At 41.8% G+C, this 16,770-nt stretch overlaps 2 protein-coding genes and 1 long non-coding RNA gene across 3 annotated transcripts in view; 1 reads left to right on the top strand and 2 right to left on the bottom strand.

Annotated features, from left to right (window-relative positions):
- Orc1 (origin recognition complex subunit 1) overlaps window positions 1-355 on the bottom strand; it is a 30,758-nt gene extending 30,403 nt beyond the window's left edge. Inside the window, exon 1 of the mRNA XM_075946862.1 lies at window positions 7-355. The gene's annotated coding sequence lies outside the window, so the exon portion shown is untranslated. The remainder of the gene's footprint in view (window positions 1-6) is intronic.
- Prpf38a (pre-mRNA processing factor 38A) lies at window positions 292-15,404 on the top strand. Its single transcript, XM_075946865.1, has 10 exons — window positions 292-579; window positions 1,026-1,185; window positions 2,912-3,033; window positions 5,281-5,366; window positions 8,790-8,900; window positions 11,006-11,118; window positions 11,732-11,758; window positions 11,831-11,928; window positions 12,380-12,428; window positions 14,104-15,404. Exons 1-10 carry the CDS (start codon window positions 450-452, stop codon window positions 14,144-14,146), a joined length of 939 nt encoding a protein of 312 aa, XP_075802980.1. The 5' UTR covers window positions 292-449; the 3' UTR covers window positions 14,147-15,404.
- Window positions 5,558-7,380, bottom strand: LOC142834382 (uncharacterized). Its single transcript, XR_012907577.1, has 3 exons — window positions 7,353-7,380; window positions 7,105-7,244; window positions 5,558-5,708 (listed from the first exon to the last, which is right to left on the bottom strand). It is a non-coding gene; the product is annotated as an uncharacterized LOC142834382 (long non-coding RNA).
- Window positions 15,405-16,770: the final 1,366 nt, after the last annotated feature.

Raw genomic sequence — 16,770 nt, 5'->3', positions numbered from 1 at the left:
ACTCACCTCGCCGAAGCTTGCCAGATCTGTCCGCTCCCCTGCACTTTGCACCGCTTCCAGTTCAGACCTCGGGGAGCTGTACAGCGCTCGCCCGGCAGAGCACAGCCCGGTCTTCCCCGTGCACAGCCGGCCACACCACGTAAGCTCGGCGCGCGCCAAGGGAGGACTGGAAAGTTTTCGCGCCACTAGCCGTAACCCCGCCCACAGCCTGATTCCGATTGGCGTTCCCAACCACCTCGCCACGCCCACCAAGGGCTCATGACGTACTTCCGCCATCTCTGACGCCAGCCGTGCGCAGTCCCGGGGAATTGTTCTGCGCCGCACTTTCCGGTTCCAAGCTGTTGGCTTTCTGCTGTTGGAAGCGCTCCCCCAGCCGCCGGACGTCTTTTTTGAACCTGGATGTGACGTATTGAAGAAGCCGACGGAAATAGAATTGAAAGCGTTCTAAAATGGCGAACCGTACGGTCAAGGATGCGCACAGCATCCATGGCACCAACCCTCAGTATCTGGTGGAGAAGATCATTCGGACGCGAATCTATGAATCAAAGTACTGGAAAGAAGAGTGCTTTGGACTTACGGGTGAGTGACCACGCGCGGCCCGCGTCTCGGCTTGCGGCTGGTTTCTTCTGACTCAGTGCTAGTACTGGAGAAGAGTATGTCAGCCCTTCACATAAATTGCTCTGTGCCTAGACTTGCACTAGACAGGACACAGACAAATCTGGCAGGGTCTTTCTTGATGCTGAAGGGTTTCGTTAGGCTCTTTGAGACATTCCAGGCTGGCCTCGAACTCAGAGATCCACCTGCTGCTTCTCGTTTAAAGGCGTGCGGCACCACCGCGCAGCATCTGGGGGTAATGACAGGCGCTTTTCTCTACGATTTGTTTGATAAAGGATTGTTCTCCTAATATTGCATTCTTGCTGACTATGTAGGAGCTCTAAACCTTTAACCGTTTTCACCTTCCAACCAAGAAAAGCTAAGATCTATATTATATCTAAGATGTCTCTATTTGTGTTTGGTTATTTCAGCTGAACTTGTAGTCGACAAAGCCATGGAGTTAAGGTTTGTGGGTGGTGTCTATGGTGGAAACATAAAGCCAACTCCTTTCCTCTGTTTAACCTTGAAGATGCTTCAGATTCAACCTGAGAAAGACATCATTGTTGAGTTCATAAAAAATGAAGATTTCAAGTGAGTACAATGTGAGCTAGTATAAAATTCTCAGTGGTTCAGAATTGGGCTTTGTTAGCTGCCTGAGTGTTGTGTGTGTCATTGCAGGCTTTTGCCCTTGAACTAGTATTTTGACTGTCGTGGTTCCGTACACCTTCTACTTTCATCAGTCTTTGTAGCTTCCCCTTCCCCCAAAAGCACTTCACAAATGACATAAATATACACAAATATATGTACATGTACACACACACACGATCTCAAAAAAATGTTGGTAGACAATAGATGAAGGGGTCACACAACAGAGGATTTTCGTTAACGGGTTAGATCTGTGTCTTATCCAGACTTTGGCACCTGTTGACTGTGACCTTTAATTTGTTAAGCTTACAGATGCATGGCAAAGAAAATTAGCTGCTCCATAGTATCCGTTCTCTCGGCGTTTAGAGCCAGGAATAATAGCTGATCATGTACCATGATTTGTTTTAGGGGCTTTATAGAAAGTGATTCATTTTGTGTTCACACTATTGCTTTAAAAATATGATGACATTTTACATGGGAAGAAGCCAAGGCCCAGAGAGATGGTAAGTGGTTTGCCTAAGGACGGGCAACAGTTAAGTGGCAGGTCTGGGGCTGAGGTACAGCTTGGTAGTAGAACAAATGCAGGGCTCTGGGTTTGTTCTTAAACTGAGATAGTGCCTCACAGTGTATCCTGACTGGCCTTGTATTTATGGCAGTTCTCTGTCCTCTGCCTCCCGAGTGCTGGGTCGCAGGTACAACTAGTGTCAGAATGCATATTCTTTATATACTGCTCTTCCGTGATGAAGCTTGAATTTCAAATGGAGATTTGAGTAAGGATTCGGAAACATGAGATAAGGAAAAAGAAGGAATATTACCAAAAAAATAACTAGAAAAATAGCTTATGCTGTAAGGACTTAACATGCTCGTGTCCTAATATAGTTCCCTTACGTTTGTTTATAGCACCAAGGCAGTTAGTTAGCCTATAGCTTCTCCATTATAGAAGTTGAGAAAACAAGTTACATGTCTGCTGTCAAAGTAATGTACGAAATCAGAATTTTAACTTCTATGACTTTGACCTTTTTCCAGAACCTACATTTATAGCAATATATGCTTCTTCTAACATTGTTATAAAATGTATATAATACTTTGTGTTGCCGGGCGGTGGTGGCGCCAGGACAGGCTCCAAAACCACAGAAAAACCCTGTCTCGAAAAAGCAAAAAAAAAAAACAACAACAACAACTTTGTGTTGCTAAATTTATTATCTTTTTGGAATCTTAGGCCAATTCTGTGAAGTTTTACATATGATATATCTGAAACTTGAGCAACATATACCAATCTCCACAGCTAGTAATTGATTAGGAAGTTCATTGGGTTTCCACATTTTAGACATCATCTCTTCTATGCTACCTTCAAAATTATGGCTTTTTGTTTGTTTGTTTGTTTGTTTGTTTTGTTTTCGAGACAGGGTTTCTCTGTGTAACAACCCTGGCTGTCCTGGAACTCACTCTGTAGACCAGGATGACCTCAGACTCATAGAGATCTGCCTGCCTATGCCTCTCGAGTACTGGGATTAAAGGTATGCGCCACCACCACCCAGAAATTATGGCTTTATTATCTGATAACAAGAAAAACAAACCAGAATACTTTTATCTAATATTGTCATGAGAAAAGTTAGTTATAGGACTCAGAAACTCTTAGGCTGGCCTGTTGTTTCAATGTCCTCTCTGTTAGGTATGTCCGGATGTTGGGGGCACTTTACATGAGGCTGACAGGAACTGCAATTGATTGCTACAAGTACTTGGAGCCTTTATACAATGACTATCGGAAAATCAAAAGCCAGAACCGAAATGGGGGTGAGTATGATACAAGTCTCTAGACTATTTTCCTCGGCCACTTGTATTCTGTGTCTTCACTCGTTTTCACAAACACCGAATGTTCCTCTTCATCTGCATCATTGCTGTCTCCGTCTCCCTCACTGGACGCATAGCATCTGGTTAGCCTGAACCCTTGTACACATGACTGTCTCCCTTTCCCATCAGATTGACCTTCCACACCTACTCCATCCACAAGGTCTAGAAGCTTCAAATTGGTCTCTCTATAAAACCTGACTTAGCCTGCCCAAAATCATTTTCCAAATACCACAGCTTCACTTTTTCCCCTGTAGGCTACTCGATGTTATACTTTGTAGACTAAATGGACCTGTGTTGTTCATGTTCATGTAGGTACTCCACTGAAAATACTAAGCTTATCCAAGGACAGAGACATCTTTATATGTTTTATACATACACCCTGGTTTTGTTTTGTCTTGTCTTGAGGGCATGTGGCCCAAGTGGACCTTCAACACTGTGTAGCTAAGGAGGACTTCAAACTTCTGATTCTCTGGTCTCTGCCTCCTGAATATGGGAATTACAGGTGTGCGTGACCGTGCCTGTCTTTATTTGGCGGGGGGGGGGGGGGGGGCGTATTGGAGAACTGAACCTCATCATGCATGTGAGATCTGTGTTCTGCCACTGAGCTCCAGGCCTTGCCCTCAGAGATACACCTTCTATGTTAAGAAAGGGTTTGTGGTAATACAAACAGAACCTCTTAATTGGAGACACACCTTCTTAGGAATATAGAAGATTGAAATTTAATGTCAGTTGAATATTCCTTATTCAAAATGACTTAGAGCCAGAGTGTTGTAGGCTTCAGTGCATTTTAGATTTTGCAATAGTTGTATAAATTGTCAGAAACCTCGAATTCTTCAAAATCGAAAACGTAGTGAGTTTCATGTCCATGTTCAAAAAGTTTCAGACTTAAGAATCGTTAAGGATTTAGTTGTTTTGTCTTAGGCCTTCTCAATCTGTATTGCACTTTAAACTTGTTTATCATATTTCTTCACTGAACTAATGTGTATTGAGAATTGATGTTATGCCAGGCACTGGAAGCAACATGGTGAACAGGTGGATATGACTGTGGTCATTTTTGAACGAGTTCCTTATATTGTGGTAAACTAAGATGGGATTTCTCAAAGCCTTGACATTTTAGGCTATGGTAGTCCTGCACATGACGATATGTAGGCAGCGTCCCTGTACCTTCCCTAATGGACACAACTAGACTTCCTTTAAGTAGGGTAATAGAGGTCTGCAAAGTCACTTGTTGAGAACTATAAAACTAAGATAATAGCAATAAGGATTCTAAAAAACGTGTCCTTTTTGTGCTGTGAAAAATGAAATATTTTTTGTTTTAATATTTTATTTCTTGTGTGTGTCTGTGTTTGTGTTTGTAATAAGTTCATGTGCTATGGTGCATGTGTTGAAGTCAAAAGATAAATCTAAGAATTGGACCTAGTTTTCCACTGTGGTTCCTGGGATCAAACTCAGATGATCAGGCTTGTGTGGCAAGTGCTTTTATCTGCTAGGCTACACCATGGACCCCTAAAATAGAAATATTATATATTCGGGGATATTGTAGGTTAATGGGAGAAATTACAACTAAGTGACTTATTAGTGTTAACTTTGGATATATAATCTTGACTTATCTATTCAGTGTTATCCTACATAATTCATAAAGCACTATTTGTGCTTTAATGTTTGTGTCTCCAGTTTTTTTTGTTTTGTTTTGTTTTGTGGTGTTTGATAGGAATTGAACCTAGAACTTCATATATACAAGGCAAGTTCCTTACCACTGAACTATACCCACAGCTGATCTTTTCTTATTGGAACAGCCTTATTCATCTCTTAGTTCCTTGTTTCTAAAGAGGCTTGATTTGGCTGACACCTCCTGTCGAGTCTGACATAAGCCTGGGACCCCTATGATTGAAGGAGAGAACGACTCAGTTTTCCTCTGACCTCCACACATGTACTGTGCAAGAGCATGCACACGCAGTAAATAAATAATAAACAATGAAAAATGTTTAAAGAGGTTGGGCATTTAGCTCAGTGGCAGAGCACTGGCTAGGTAAGCACAGGACCCCAGGTTCAGTCCCCATCTCCAAGATAAGGAAGTAAAGAGGTGTGGGCATGTAGGGAGCTTCATGGAAAGTTTCATGATTCTTTGACTTTTTGGTTAACCAGGTCTATCATTTCCAGGTTGCTTGAACTAATTGTTTTGCCTTCCAGAGTTTGAACTGATGCACGTGGATGAGTTCATCGATGAACTTCTGCACAGTGAGAGGGTCTGTGATATCATTTTACCCCGGCTACAGGTATGAGACATGGGTCTGCTATAGAGTCACCTTTCACCTCCCATACATGAGTTCATCGATGAACTTCTGCACAGTGAGAGGGTCTGTGATATCATTTTACCCCGGCTGCAGGTATGAGACAGGGTCTGCTATAGAGTCACCTTTCACCTCCCATACAAACACAAGTACATACTAAAAAACACTGAATCACACTTTGTACTGGAGAGGGAATGAGGTAGAAGCAGGGAATGTTTCCGGGGTAGGACATTGGAAGGGAATAGCTAGAGAAAACATTTCTTCTTCCGGATATATTATCACAGGTCTTATAGGTGGAGTACCTTTTCTCAAACTGATGAGCTTAGTCTATGAAACAGAAAAAAAGAATGTGAACATTCAATCCCTTAAACGTCTTGTTTATCATCCTGCCTCACATCCTGTGAGGACTATCCATGAAGCACCCTTCAGGGTTGGAGGTAGCCAGTGTTCTTGCTTTGTTTTGTTTTTCTGATAGTCTTGACCATATAGCAACAACTGTCCTGGAACTGACCATATAAACGTTGTTGTCATCTTGCCTGTCTTCAGGTGCTGTGATTATAGGCTTGCACCACCATGTCTGGCTAAGACTGCATTTTTAGTTTTAGAGAGAAAAAAGGTATGGTGGGTAAACTTAGATGAAATGTGTTGTAGTGGAGAGTTGATTGGATAAGGATTTAACCTAAGTTCATGTATTATTATAGAACCCAATCTATAAAATGGGAAATTCCCGTTGAAAAGAAAAAAAGCAAGGGTGGGGAGCTTGACTCAATGGAAAATGTGCCAGGTGTGGTGGTGCGTTCTTTCAGTCCCAGCACTCAGGAGGCAGAGGCAGGCAATTCTCCTATGAGTTTAAAGCCAGCTTGATCTACATATAAAGTTCCAAGCTAGCCAGGGTGCATAGTGAGACAATGAAGGAAGGAATCAAGAAATCATTCTGCTCATATTAGTCCTATATTATTTGTGTTTTAATAAGTAAAGCTTTCCTGAAGATCAGAGGGCAAAGCAGCCATACTTGTTAGCCATACAGGCCAGGGAGTGGTGACACACACCTTTAATCCCAGGACTCAGGAAACAGATCCAGATGGATCTCTGTTAGTTCAAGGCCACCCTGGGCTATACAAGATTGAATTTGTCTAAAAGAGAAACAGCTCACACACAGGTGATCCCAGCACTACGGAGGTTGAGACCGGAATGATATGGCTGAGTGAAGAAGAATATAAGGGAGAAGAGACAGGAACTCAGTGGGGTGTAGTCTTCAGGGTTTGTGGAGACAGGATCTCGCCCATTTTTGGTCTGAGGTAGAGATAAAAGCCCGTGGCTGACTGCTTTGCTTTTCTGATCTTCAGGGAACCCCAATATCTGTCTCTGGGTTTTTATTATTCGTGCTTCAGCTTAGTGTCTTAACTAAAGGAAAGCTAAGTGACTGTCACCACCTGTTCCTCCCTTACATCTCAAAACTAGACCTACAGGACAATTTACAGGCGTGGAAGAGATTTTACTATCTTGATTGTAGTGAAAATTTCAAGTGTTTATTTTTATAATAAAACTTAAATTTTGCTGGGCAGTGGTGGTGCACGCCTTTAATCCTAGCATTTGGGAGGCAGAGGCAGGCGGATCTCCGTGAGTTTGAGGCCAACTCTTATTTACAAAGTGAGTTCCGGGACAGCCAGGACTGTTACACAGAGAAACCCTCTCTTGAAAAAATTTTATACTTTAAATACACTTTAGAAGTACAGTTTTCATTGTATGTCAGAAAAGGCAAGTTGACTAGGATGGCGCATGTCTGTAATTACTAGTGTTCCAGTGGCTGAAGCAAGGAGATGTTGAGTTCAAGACAGCCAGTGACTACACAGGAAGTCTTACCTACAAAAAAAGAAAAAGGGGAAACCCTTAGGGCTGAGAAAATGGCTTAGTCGGTAAAACACTTGCTGCACAGGTCTAACACCCTGAGTACAGATCCCCAGAACTCACACAGAGCGAGCATTTGCAGCAGTAATCCTAGCAGGCCACTAGGGAGATGGAAGACAGACAGGATCACTGCCAGGAGTTCACACAACAGCTAATTTGGCATACACGGCAGTGAAGAAGACCCTGCATTAAACAGAGTGGAAACCATGACACACAGGTGTTCCTCTGCTTTGGCATACGTGCTCACACTCACAGATAAAGTTTTTAAATATTGAAAGAAAAAAAGCCTACACTGAAAAGATTGTGGCACAGCCTTTAATCACAGAACTTGGGAAGCAATCTCTAAATTTGGGGCCATCCTTGTGTAGTTCTAGGACAACCAAGCCTTCATTGTGAAACCCTATCTCAAAAAACAGTGAAAACAAACAAAAAATACCAAAAAACAAACCAAGTCTGTGCTAGGAAAATGGCTCAATAGTTAAGAGTGTTTGTTCTGTAAACATGAGGACTCAATTCAAATCCCCAGCTCCAATGTAAAAAGCATGACTGCTAAGTGCCCACTGCCCAAGCTTGGCAGGCAGAGAACTTCGCCAGATAGCGTAGCCAAATGGCAAGCTTCCAGTTCAGGGAAAGACTGTCTCTGTGCAGCAAGATGGAGAGCAACAAAAGGTGCCCACGGTCCTGCTCTGGCCTTCCACAAGTAAGCATGGGCCCGGAGATTCATACATTTATGTACATGTATCACACAAATTAACTAATTTGTCTTTATAAAATTAAAACATTTGTTTTTCATTTAATTTTATTTTTACTAATTATTATTAGTAGAGTGCTCACCAAGGCAAGTAAGGGCTAGAGGACAATTTTTTTTTTAAAGATTCCATGCATGCCCACATTCCAGAAGAGGGCACCAGATCTCATTACAGATGGCTGTGAGCCACCATGTGGTTGCTGGGAATTGAACTCAGGACCTCTGGAAGAGCAGTCATTGTTCTTAACCTCTGAGCCATCTCTCCAGCCCATAGAGGACAATTTTTGAGATTCAGTTCTCACCTTCTACCAGAGAATGCAAGAAGAGGGCATTGGATGGATCCTCTGGAGCTGGTAAGCCACCATGTAGACAGATATTGAGAACTGAACTCTGGTCCTCTCCGAGTGCGGCAAGTGTTTGTTCTTCATTGCTAAATTATCTCTCCAGCCCTGAGGTTAATGTTTGACTACATAGATACTGATTGACATTCCAGTGACCTTATAAGACCACAGGAAATAGAACCAATTGAAAATGAGCTTGTTCTCGTCGGCATTGTTTATATTTGTAGTGGAACTTAAAAGAGCATATACGTGCCAGGGATACTAGCTTCTGAGGGAAGTCTTGAGGTGCAATACGACTTACTATACCTGAGCTGTTGCTTCACAGCCTTTCTGTCAACCCCAGAAGCTTAGTGTTACCATCAGGACCTGGAGGAAGCAGCAGTGACTTAACTTTTACTGTGTTCTCTGTAGAAACGCTATGTATTGGAGGAAGCTGAGCAACTGGAGCCTCGAGTTAGTGCTCTAGAAGAGGACATGGATGACGTAGAGTCCAGTGAAGAGGAGGAAGAGGAAGATGAGAAGGTAAGGCATATGAAAGCTTTAAGAGCTAGGAAGGAAGGAAATAGCCCTTATTTTTCAAGCTTTAAATTAATGATAACCTTTTATTATTACTTTTTTTGTTTTGTTTGTTTTTCTAGACAGGGTTTCTCTATGTAGCTCTGGCTGTCCTGAAACTCACTCTGTAGACCAGAATGGCCTCAAACTCAACAGAAGTTCACCTGCCTCTGCCTCCTGAGTGCTGGGATCGAAGGCATGTGCCACCACCACCACCCAGCCTCTTCAAATCCTTCATGAAATAATTATTTTGGGGAGAAGGAGGGCCCTATTGTGTGGATGAGGCTAGATAGCCATTTCAGGTCTACCTCAGGGATGCTAGGATCACAGCCCTGTGCGCAAAAAAGCAGAGTTTATCTTCTTATTATAATGCCCTTTAGAGTAAAATATCCCTTGGCTTGAATGCCTCAGCTCTGTCATAGCAGTGGTGTGAGCCTAACAGTCATGATTCCCCCTGCCCCTACCCCCCATTGAGTGAGGGATTGAATCCAGTCTCGAAGGTAATAGTACTTTTCTCTGAACACTGCTGTGTAAGGTCTCAGAGTATATTTCCACATAATTGCAAATGTATGGTAGCTATTACATTTAGGGGGAAAGGCTTGAACATACTCTAGAGGGAAGTTAGCTGCTGCAGAGCCATGTTGTCAGAACTATAATCACAGTGCTGAAAAGCTTGAAAACAAGCTCCCAGCTGTCAGTGACTGAGGAGTCAGATTGTTAACCTGATATCAGGCAGCCATTAATAATGTGAAATAGCTTATAGTAAAAGAGCTCTAAAGCATTTGTAATTAAATTCTAGGAAACGTGCCTAGAAAGGGCCAGAAGGGTGGGTAGTGGTGCACACCCTTAATCCCAGTACTTGAGAAGCAGAGGCAGGCGGATCTCAGTGAGTTTGAAGCCAGCCTGGTCTACAAAGTGAGTTCCAGGACAGCCAGTGCTGTTACACAGAGAAACCCTGTCTCAAAAAACCAAAAGAAAAAAAAAGGAGGGGGAGGCAGAAGAAAATAAAAGGAAATAGTAACCTTGGTGCACACGGCAGCACCTGCCTTTCATTCTAGCTTTCCAGAGATGCAGAAACAGAACAGCCAGAGTTGCCTCCAAAACTAAGAAGTTAACCTCAGATTAGATTTTCTATTGGAGAAACAGTAATCTATTTTTCCTCAACTTGGAATTATCTATTCCTGTCCCTTGTGGTATTTTATTTTTTTAATCTCTTTTCCTCCACTGCACTTCTATCTTTGGCCCAATTCCAAGTTGTAAATGTCATTCATCTATGATCAGTTTCTTCTGCTGGCAAATGTGCACAAGTAGGACCCTGCCCCAACTGTATAGCTTCATAGTACATCTTGACCAACATCTTGATACTTAGAACAGCAGATGGCTCTTCTGCTCTTCTTCAGTAGCGGCTTTCCTATTTTTGCTCCATTCTTTGTTTTCTCTTTATCTTATTTCTATTTCTGTGTATGTGTCTGGGTATGTGCACATGAATGCAGGTGCCCTCAGAGACCAGAGGTGTTAGGTTCCCCTGCAAGGGAACTTATAGGTTACTGTGAGACACCCGACACTGGATATCCAGTTTACAGAAATAAGCCTTTTCCCCCTTTTTCAAGACTGAATGGATTCTCTGTGTAGCCCTTATTGTCCTAGAACTTGTTTTGTAGACCAGCTTGACCTTGAAATCAGAGATCCGCCTGCCTCTGTTTCCTGAGTGCTTTGGATTAAAGGCACGCACCACCACGGCTCGCGCTACTTTTTCCTACTGTACTCACATTCATAGGCTGATATTGGTTAATTCTTTTTTTAAGACAGGGTTTTTCTGTGTAGACCAGGCTGGCGTCAAACTCAGAGATCCGCCTGCCTCTGCTTCTCAAGTGCTGGGATTAAAGGTGTGCGCCACCGCCACCTCGCCTGGTAATTCTTTTTGTCACTAAGACTACCCCTTTATGTAGTCAAATCACAATTGTAGAGTCATTTAAAAGATGTCCATTGGAACAGATTAGGGAGGGAACCATATATGTGTTCTTGCGTGACTTCCTTTAGTAAAAGCCAATACTCATCCATCTTGTTTCAAGCTGGAAAGAGTACCATCACCTGATCACCGACGAAGAAGCTACCGAGACTTGGACAAGCCACGGCGCTCTCCTGCACTGCGCTACAGGAGGAGTCGGAGTCGGTCTCCCAGGAGGTAGGGCTGGAACACTACAGCCTAGGAATCTGACTTCCAGGGAAAAGCCTATAGAGATGTTTGCCAGGGTATCTGTTTCCTTGTTCCTACTGAATCATCATCACCCATAAAGCCTCATTGGCAGAGGGAAAAGGCCATTTCTTTAATCTTCGCTTGTGGTCAGTGAATTAAGCTGGCCTTGGATATACAATTGAGTTATGTTTCTTTGCTCACCTGTTGTGATTAATGTATTTCCCAGAGAGTAACCTTAATAAGGATGGCTAGTACAGCTTCTCTGTGCCTCCCGTCCTCCAGTAGGTTAAGTTGGTTATGTTTTGAAGATGGTGACAGAATACAAGACACAACAGGTCCTTCCTGCAAGTGTTTTTCTCGTATATGTATGTTTGTTATTATCCCCCTGGTAAAACTAAATTGCACGGCTAGAGTGTTAGAAGTTGACATGTACTACATTTAAGGCATAGATACAAGAAAGAATCAGGTCAGGGGCCATTGTTCAGTCTCTGGCACTCCTCCCCTCTTTTAAAAAAAAAAAAACAGAACGAGTAAATTTTATGTGCTTATTTTTGTTATTTACAAGATCCAGTGCACTAACCTGCTCTTCCTCTTCCCACAGGCGAAGTAGATCCCCCAAAAGGAGAAGGTAGGTACTGAGTCATTTCTAACAAGAGGGTTCTGAGAAGGGACAGTGCTGAGCTGGCTGTTTTTTCCGTAGCCCTTCTCCACGCCGAGAAAGACATAGGAGCAAGAGTCCACGACGCCATCGAAGCAGGTCCCGAGACAGACGACACAGATCCCGCTCTAAATCCCCAGGTATAGTATTTGGGCTCTTTCCTGCTTGTCTTAGTGTCTTAGTAAAGAAATCAAAAAGGAGCATTAAGATCCTTCAACACAAATATATAATGGCACTCCTACCTAACAGGAAAGGAGATGGGCATGGAATTCAGAAGTGAGAGTACTCATTAGACTCTAGTGAGGGGATTACAGTTGTTTGTTTTTATGCAAAATTGCAGAAATAAGACCTGGTATAATATTAGTCAAAGCCTGATGTAACGTTTTGTGAAGTTAGCCATAATGCTCTGGATATATGATTTCACTACTGCATTCCCTATCACAACTAACAACCAAAAGAGGTGTAATAGTGAGTGGTGTCCTCAGACTAGGCCAACAAAGCCTAGTGAGTGAAAGGAATTGGGGGAAGTGAGAATAATATCCTACAAGAAGGAAAACAAAAACTCTCATCCAATGACCTTTTCTTCCCTAGGTCACCACCGTAGTCACAGACATAGGAGTCACTCAAAGTCTCCTGAAAGGTACGGGTTAAACCTCTACTGTAAGAATTTAATTCTGGGCTGGGAAGGTGGCTCTTTGGGTAAAGTGCTTCTCATGCAAGCATGAGAATTGGAATTCCACCCATAACACCTGTGTTAAAAGCGCCTGACATCTTACTGCTGGAGAGGCAGACAGACCCATTCATTGAATTTGCCAATCAGCCAGCTTCAAGTTCAGTGAGACTGTCTCAAAAAATAAAGTGGAGAATGAGTTAGGAAGACACTCGATGTTTACCTCTGGCTTCCACGTGTGCACACGCACACATTTAAATCTTTATTCACTAGTTAAAAGTTTTAAATATAACTGAGATGGGGAATTTTGTTTTGATGTGGGTATTGGTAGTTCATTACAAGGTAAAATAGGCTCCCCTCCCCCGCCAATTTCTTTTGCACCTTGTTTCCCTTCTTGGAATTAAAAACTTTGAATGGTGGTCTCAGTGGTTCTGGGCTTTTTTATTTTTAATTGTGTATATGCGTTTATCTGCATACACATAAGATGCCAGTGGAGGCCAAAAGTATAGAATCCCCAGGAACTGCATATGTATTTTTTGTGAGCCACACAATGTGGGTGCTGAGAACTGAATTTAGGTCCTCTATACTGGTGCCTGCTCTTAACCACTGAGCCATCTCTAGCCTAAGAACTAACTTTTAAAACTTAACAGTTGAGTCCTTGAACAAGTCATTTTTAATTCATCTTTATTAGAACGCTGTGGGCCATGTACCCCATTAGGTACATTCTTACCCTATAAAGGGTTTGGTGGCAAATTCTAAATATCATCCTTGGCTCATAGTGCTGTTCAGAACCATTAAAAACAAAAACAAAAAATCTGATAGGATCTCAGTGGCTCAAAGGAAAAAGTGCTTGCTGTGCAATGGTGTCCAAATCCTCAGAAACCACTTAAAAAGCTAGGCAGGTGATTTCCACTGCCGTGAATCCCAGCACTCTGAATAGGATCCTCAGAACAAGCTGGTTGTCTAGACTAGCTTCATTTTGAGCTGTAGTTTCCATTGTGAGATCTGTCTTGTTTTCTTTTACTGGAATAGACAGCATGACCCAAAGCAATAGGTTTATTTCAAATTATTCTTCCAGGTAACAGTCTGTGATTGAGGGAAGTCAGGGTAGGGAGGGATTCAAGCAAGGAACCATGGTGGAAAGCTGCTTACTTCCTTGCGCTCTGGCTAGTTTTACACAGCCTAGCCCCAACTACCTTGTGATGGTGCTGTCCTCAGTGGACGAGGCCCTCCTACATCATTCAACACAACCTCTCAGACATGGCCAAGGCCAGTCTAATGTAGAGAAATCCTCAATTGAGATTCCTTTTCCCAGCTGAGTGTGTCAAGTTGATACAATAAAAACTAAGCAGCACATCCTGCCTCAAAAGAGCACTCGAGGAAGACTACATGTGTATGCACTCAGCGCATGTGCACATTTGCAGGCATGCAACACACACACACACACACACACAAATAAATTTGTGCTGGGTAAGGTGATGAACACCTGTAATCCCAGCACCGGGGAGGCAAAAGTGGGAGGCCGTCAACAAAACACACAGTGCACCTAATGTGTGCATCATCTCTATTCATCAGTGTCAGCATACTGTGAATGTCTGTCTTCCTTGTTTGCTCCTTAATTTAATGGCTTAATATCTCATTTCAGGTCTAAGAAAAGCCACAAGAAGAGCCGGAGAGGAAATGAGTAATGGATTCATTTTTAGTCCAGATGGCTTCCTGTGAATATGAGAATATCTGTTAAAGGGAAATGTTCAAGATCAGGCAGCTATGAGTATTGGGGTTTTTAAAAATCAAGTTCTTGTTTGTTTTGTTTTTATTTTAACATTATAGAGGTGCTAGGTTTTGTATCTCTTTGAATTATAATCAACATCTTTGAAGGATGTCTTTGACCAAATCAAGGTCAGGTTTTGACCTAACCAATTATGGTATTCACACTTACCAAGGTTAGAGGGGACCTGGGAGTTGGGGAGATTCAGGACAATGAAGAGATGTAGTTCACGGGTGACTCTTGTCTTGTAATTAAACCTGACGCAGTTGTCGTTTATCTCTAGTTTCTCTATGAAACCCTAGAATTTATGCTGCTGCGACCCAGCTAGTGAAGCACTTCACTGACTACAGACAGCAGCAGTAACAATAAACACAGTTACTAGTTAGCAGTTTTGTAAGAACAGAATACATTCAAACGTGAAGGTTTTTCTGTATTTTTTTTAATTCAGTTTCATTAAACAATTCAACATGATTGCAATTAACATCCTTTATACAAGCCAGGTATGGTGGTTCACACCTGTAATGTCAACACAGGCTGAAGCAGAATACTGTAGTTTTCACCTAGGTTGCTTTTAGAGGGTATAAAGTGAGAGGGTTGTGATGGTAATGAAAATGACACATTCTGTTTAAGACAGCTGCAGTATTTTTACATGGATAGGAAGAGGGACTAGTAGGGTTCAGCATGATGATCTAGGCCAGAACTGACAATTGTCAAGGACATTTAGATGCCCAGGGAGTATCAGTAGATTTAAGAACAGCAGGAGCACCACAGGCAATGCCAACACTTGTGACTAGTAATACAGGTCACCTAATAAATACTGGAATGAGCCATTCACAAAGGTAGAATTGGTAGGTCAAGGACACTGAAGGGTCTGAAGATATAGAAGCAAAATAAAAGCTTTACTAAGTCCATAGGCTTAATACTGATATTAGAGAGTATTATTGTATTAGCTAAAACAATTCCTTCTGCCTGTACTTACCTTCCTCCTTTAAGAGGGTAGAAATGACTGACTTCTTGTCGCTATAAGCCTAGGAAGAACTGTAAAGACCAGCTGCCTTATAGGATCCAGCTTCTCAGGAAGTAATAGCTGGTCCTAGGATAAACATTTCTATTGTTTGCTGTTGATTGGGGAACTTCTGTAGCAATATTAAAGCAGTTTTTATCAATTTGCACTTTCATATTTTTTGCTGATTTCTCTAACCATGATACCTAAATTAATAAGGGAATTAATAAAGTTGTAAGACCTATTATAGCTTATAGCTACAACTATATTTTGTGGCTTTTAATATTAAATATATCTTCACTCAGGTCTGGTAGAGATTCCTAGTTATTTCTTACTGAGGTGATATAGGTGGGAAAAGATGCCTCTGGCGAAATGATCCATGGGCCAACCAAGCACCATCAGTTTAAAAGTTTTAATATTAAGGTAAATTTAAGTAATAAACTTATAACAGAAAGACCCAACAGTATTTTAAGAGAAACCTTTCCAAAAGTATACGTTAGATATGGTAGAATCTGGATCCATGGGCAGCAAGAAGCATACCATTCCTACTACTTAATTAGAACAAAGGAAATAAAAATAAGGGTGAGTAGGATATGTTGAATATTGAAGACCATTCTGACAAACGACAGAATTACAGAGATGACATTTGAAGGATAGATTTGTCACCTGTTTTACCTATTATTACATGAGGTCTTTGAATGGTAGCTTTGAAATTCTTAGGTTACAACATAGTTTTAGAAATATATCTTACATCTCAGCTGTACACATGCATATATTCTTTGTGCTGAAACAGGCTTTAAGAAAAAATATGTAGGCCATGTGGTGGTGGCACATGCCTTTAATCCCAGAATTCAGGAGGCAGAAGCAGGCAGATCTCTAAGTTCAAGGCCAGCCTGGTCTACACAGAATGAGTTCCAGGACCGCCAGAGCTACACAAAGAAACCCTTTCTCAGGAAAACAAAAACCAACCAAACAAACAAACAAAAAAAAAAAACCAAATAATGTAAAATGTATTCATATTAGTTTTACTAAGATTTTTTTAAAAAAAAAGATTCGTGTATGTGCATGTCTCTTAGTGCAGAGGTAATACATGTACAGGTGCTGATAGGGGCCAGAAAAAGGTGTTGGATCACTTGAAGCTGGCGATTTCATTTGTGAGTAACCTGCCATGGGAGCTGGGGTCCAGACCCTACTCCTCATGACTGAGCTCAAATGCTTTTAACCACGGAGCCATTGTTCCAGTTCCTATAGTTAAGATTTTTAAACCACTATGTGGATTTCACTTTCCACAATTTGAAATCCAGTTCCTTAAAAGCTTACATAGAACACAAGGACTTTAATAAATTAAGCAAGATGTGTTTTCTGAGGGAAAAGTGGCAGATTTGTATTAGAACAACCCAATGTAGTCTCATTAACCTCTTTCTGTTACTACTGCCCAGTAGTGTAATATGAGTCTTAAACAAAGACCAGAGAATTGAACCCTGGGTCATATGAGGTTAAGTCACTCCACTCCTTGGCTCTTCACATGCAACCAGCATATA

Source organism: Microtus pennsylvanicus, chromosome 13, assembly GCF_037038515.1.
Source record: "Microtus pennsylvanicus isolate mMicPen1 chromosome 13, mMicPen1.hap1, whole genome shotgun sequence".
NCBI lineage: Eukaryota > Metazoa > Chordata > Mammalia > Rodentia > Cricetidae > Microtus > Microtus pennsylvanicus.
This window is presented reverse-complemented; position numbering and strand designations above follow the sequence as displayed.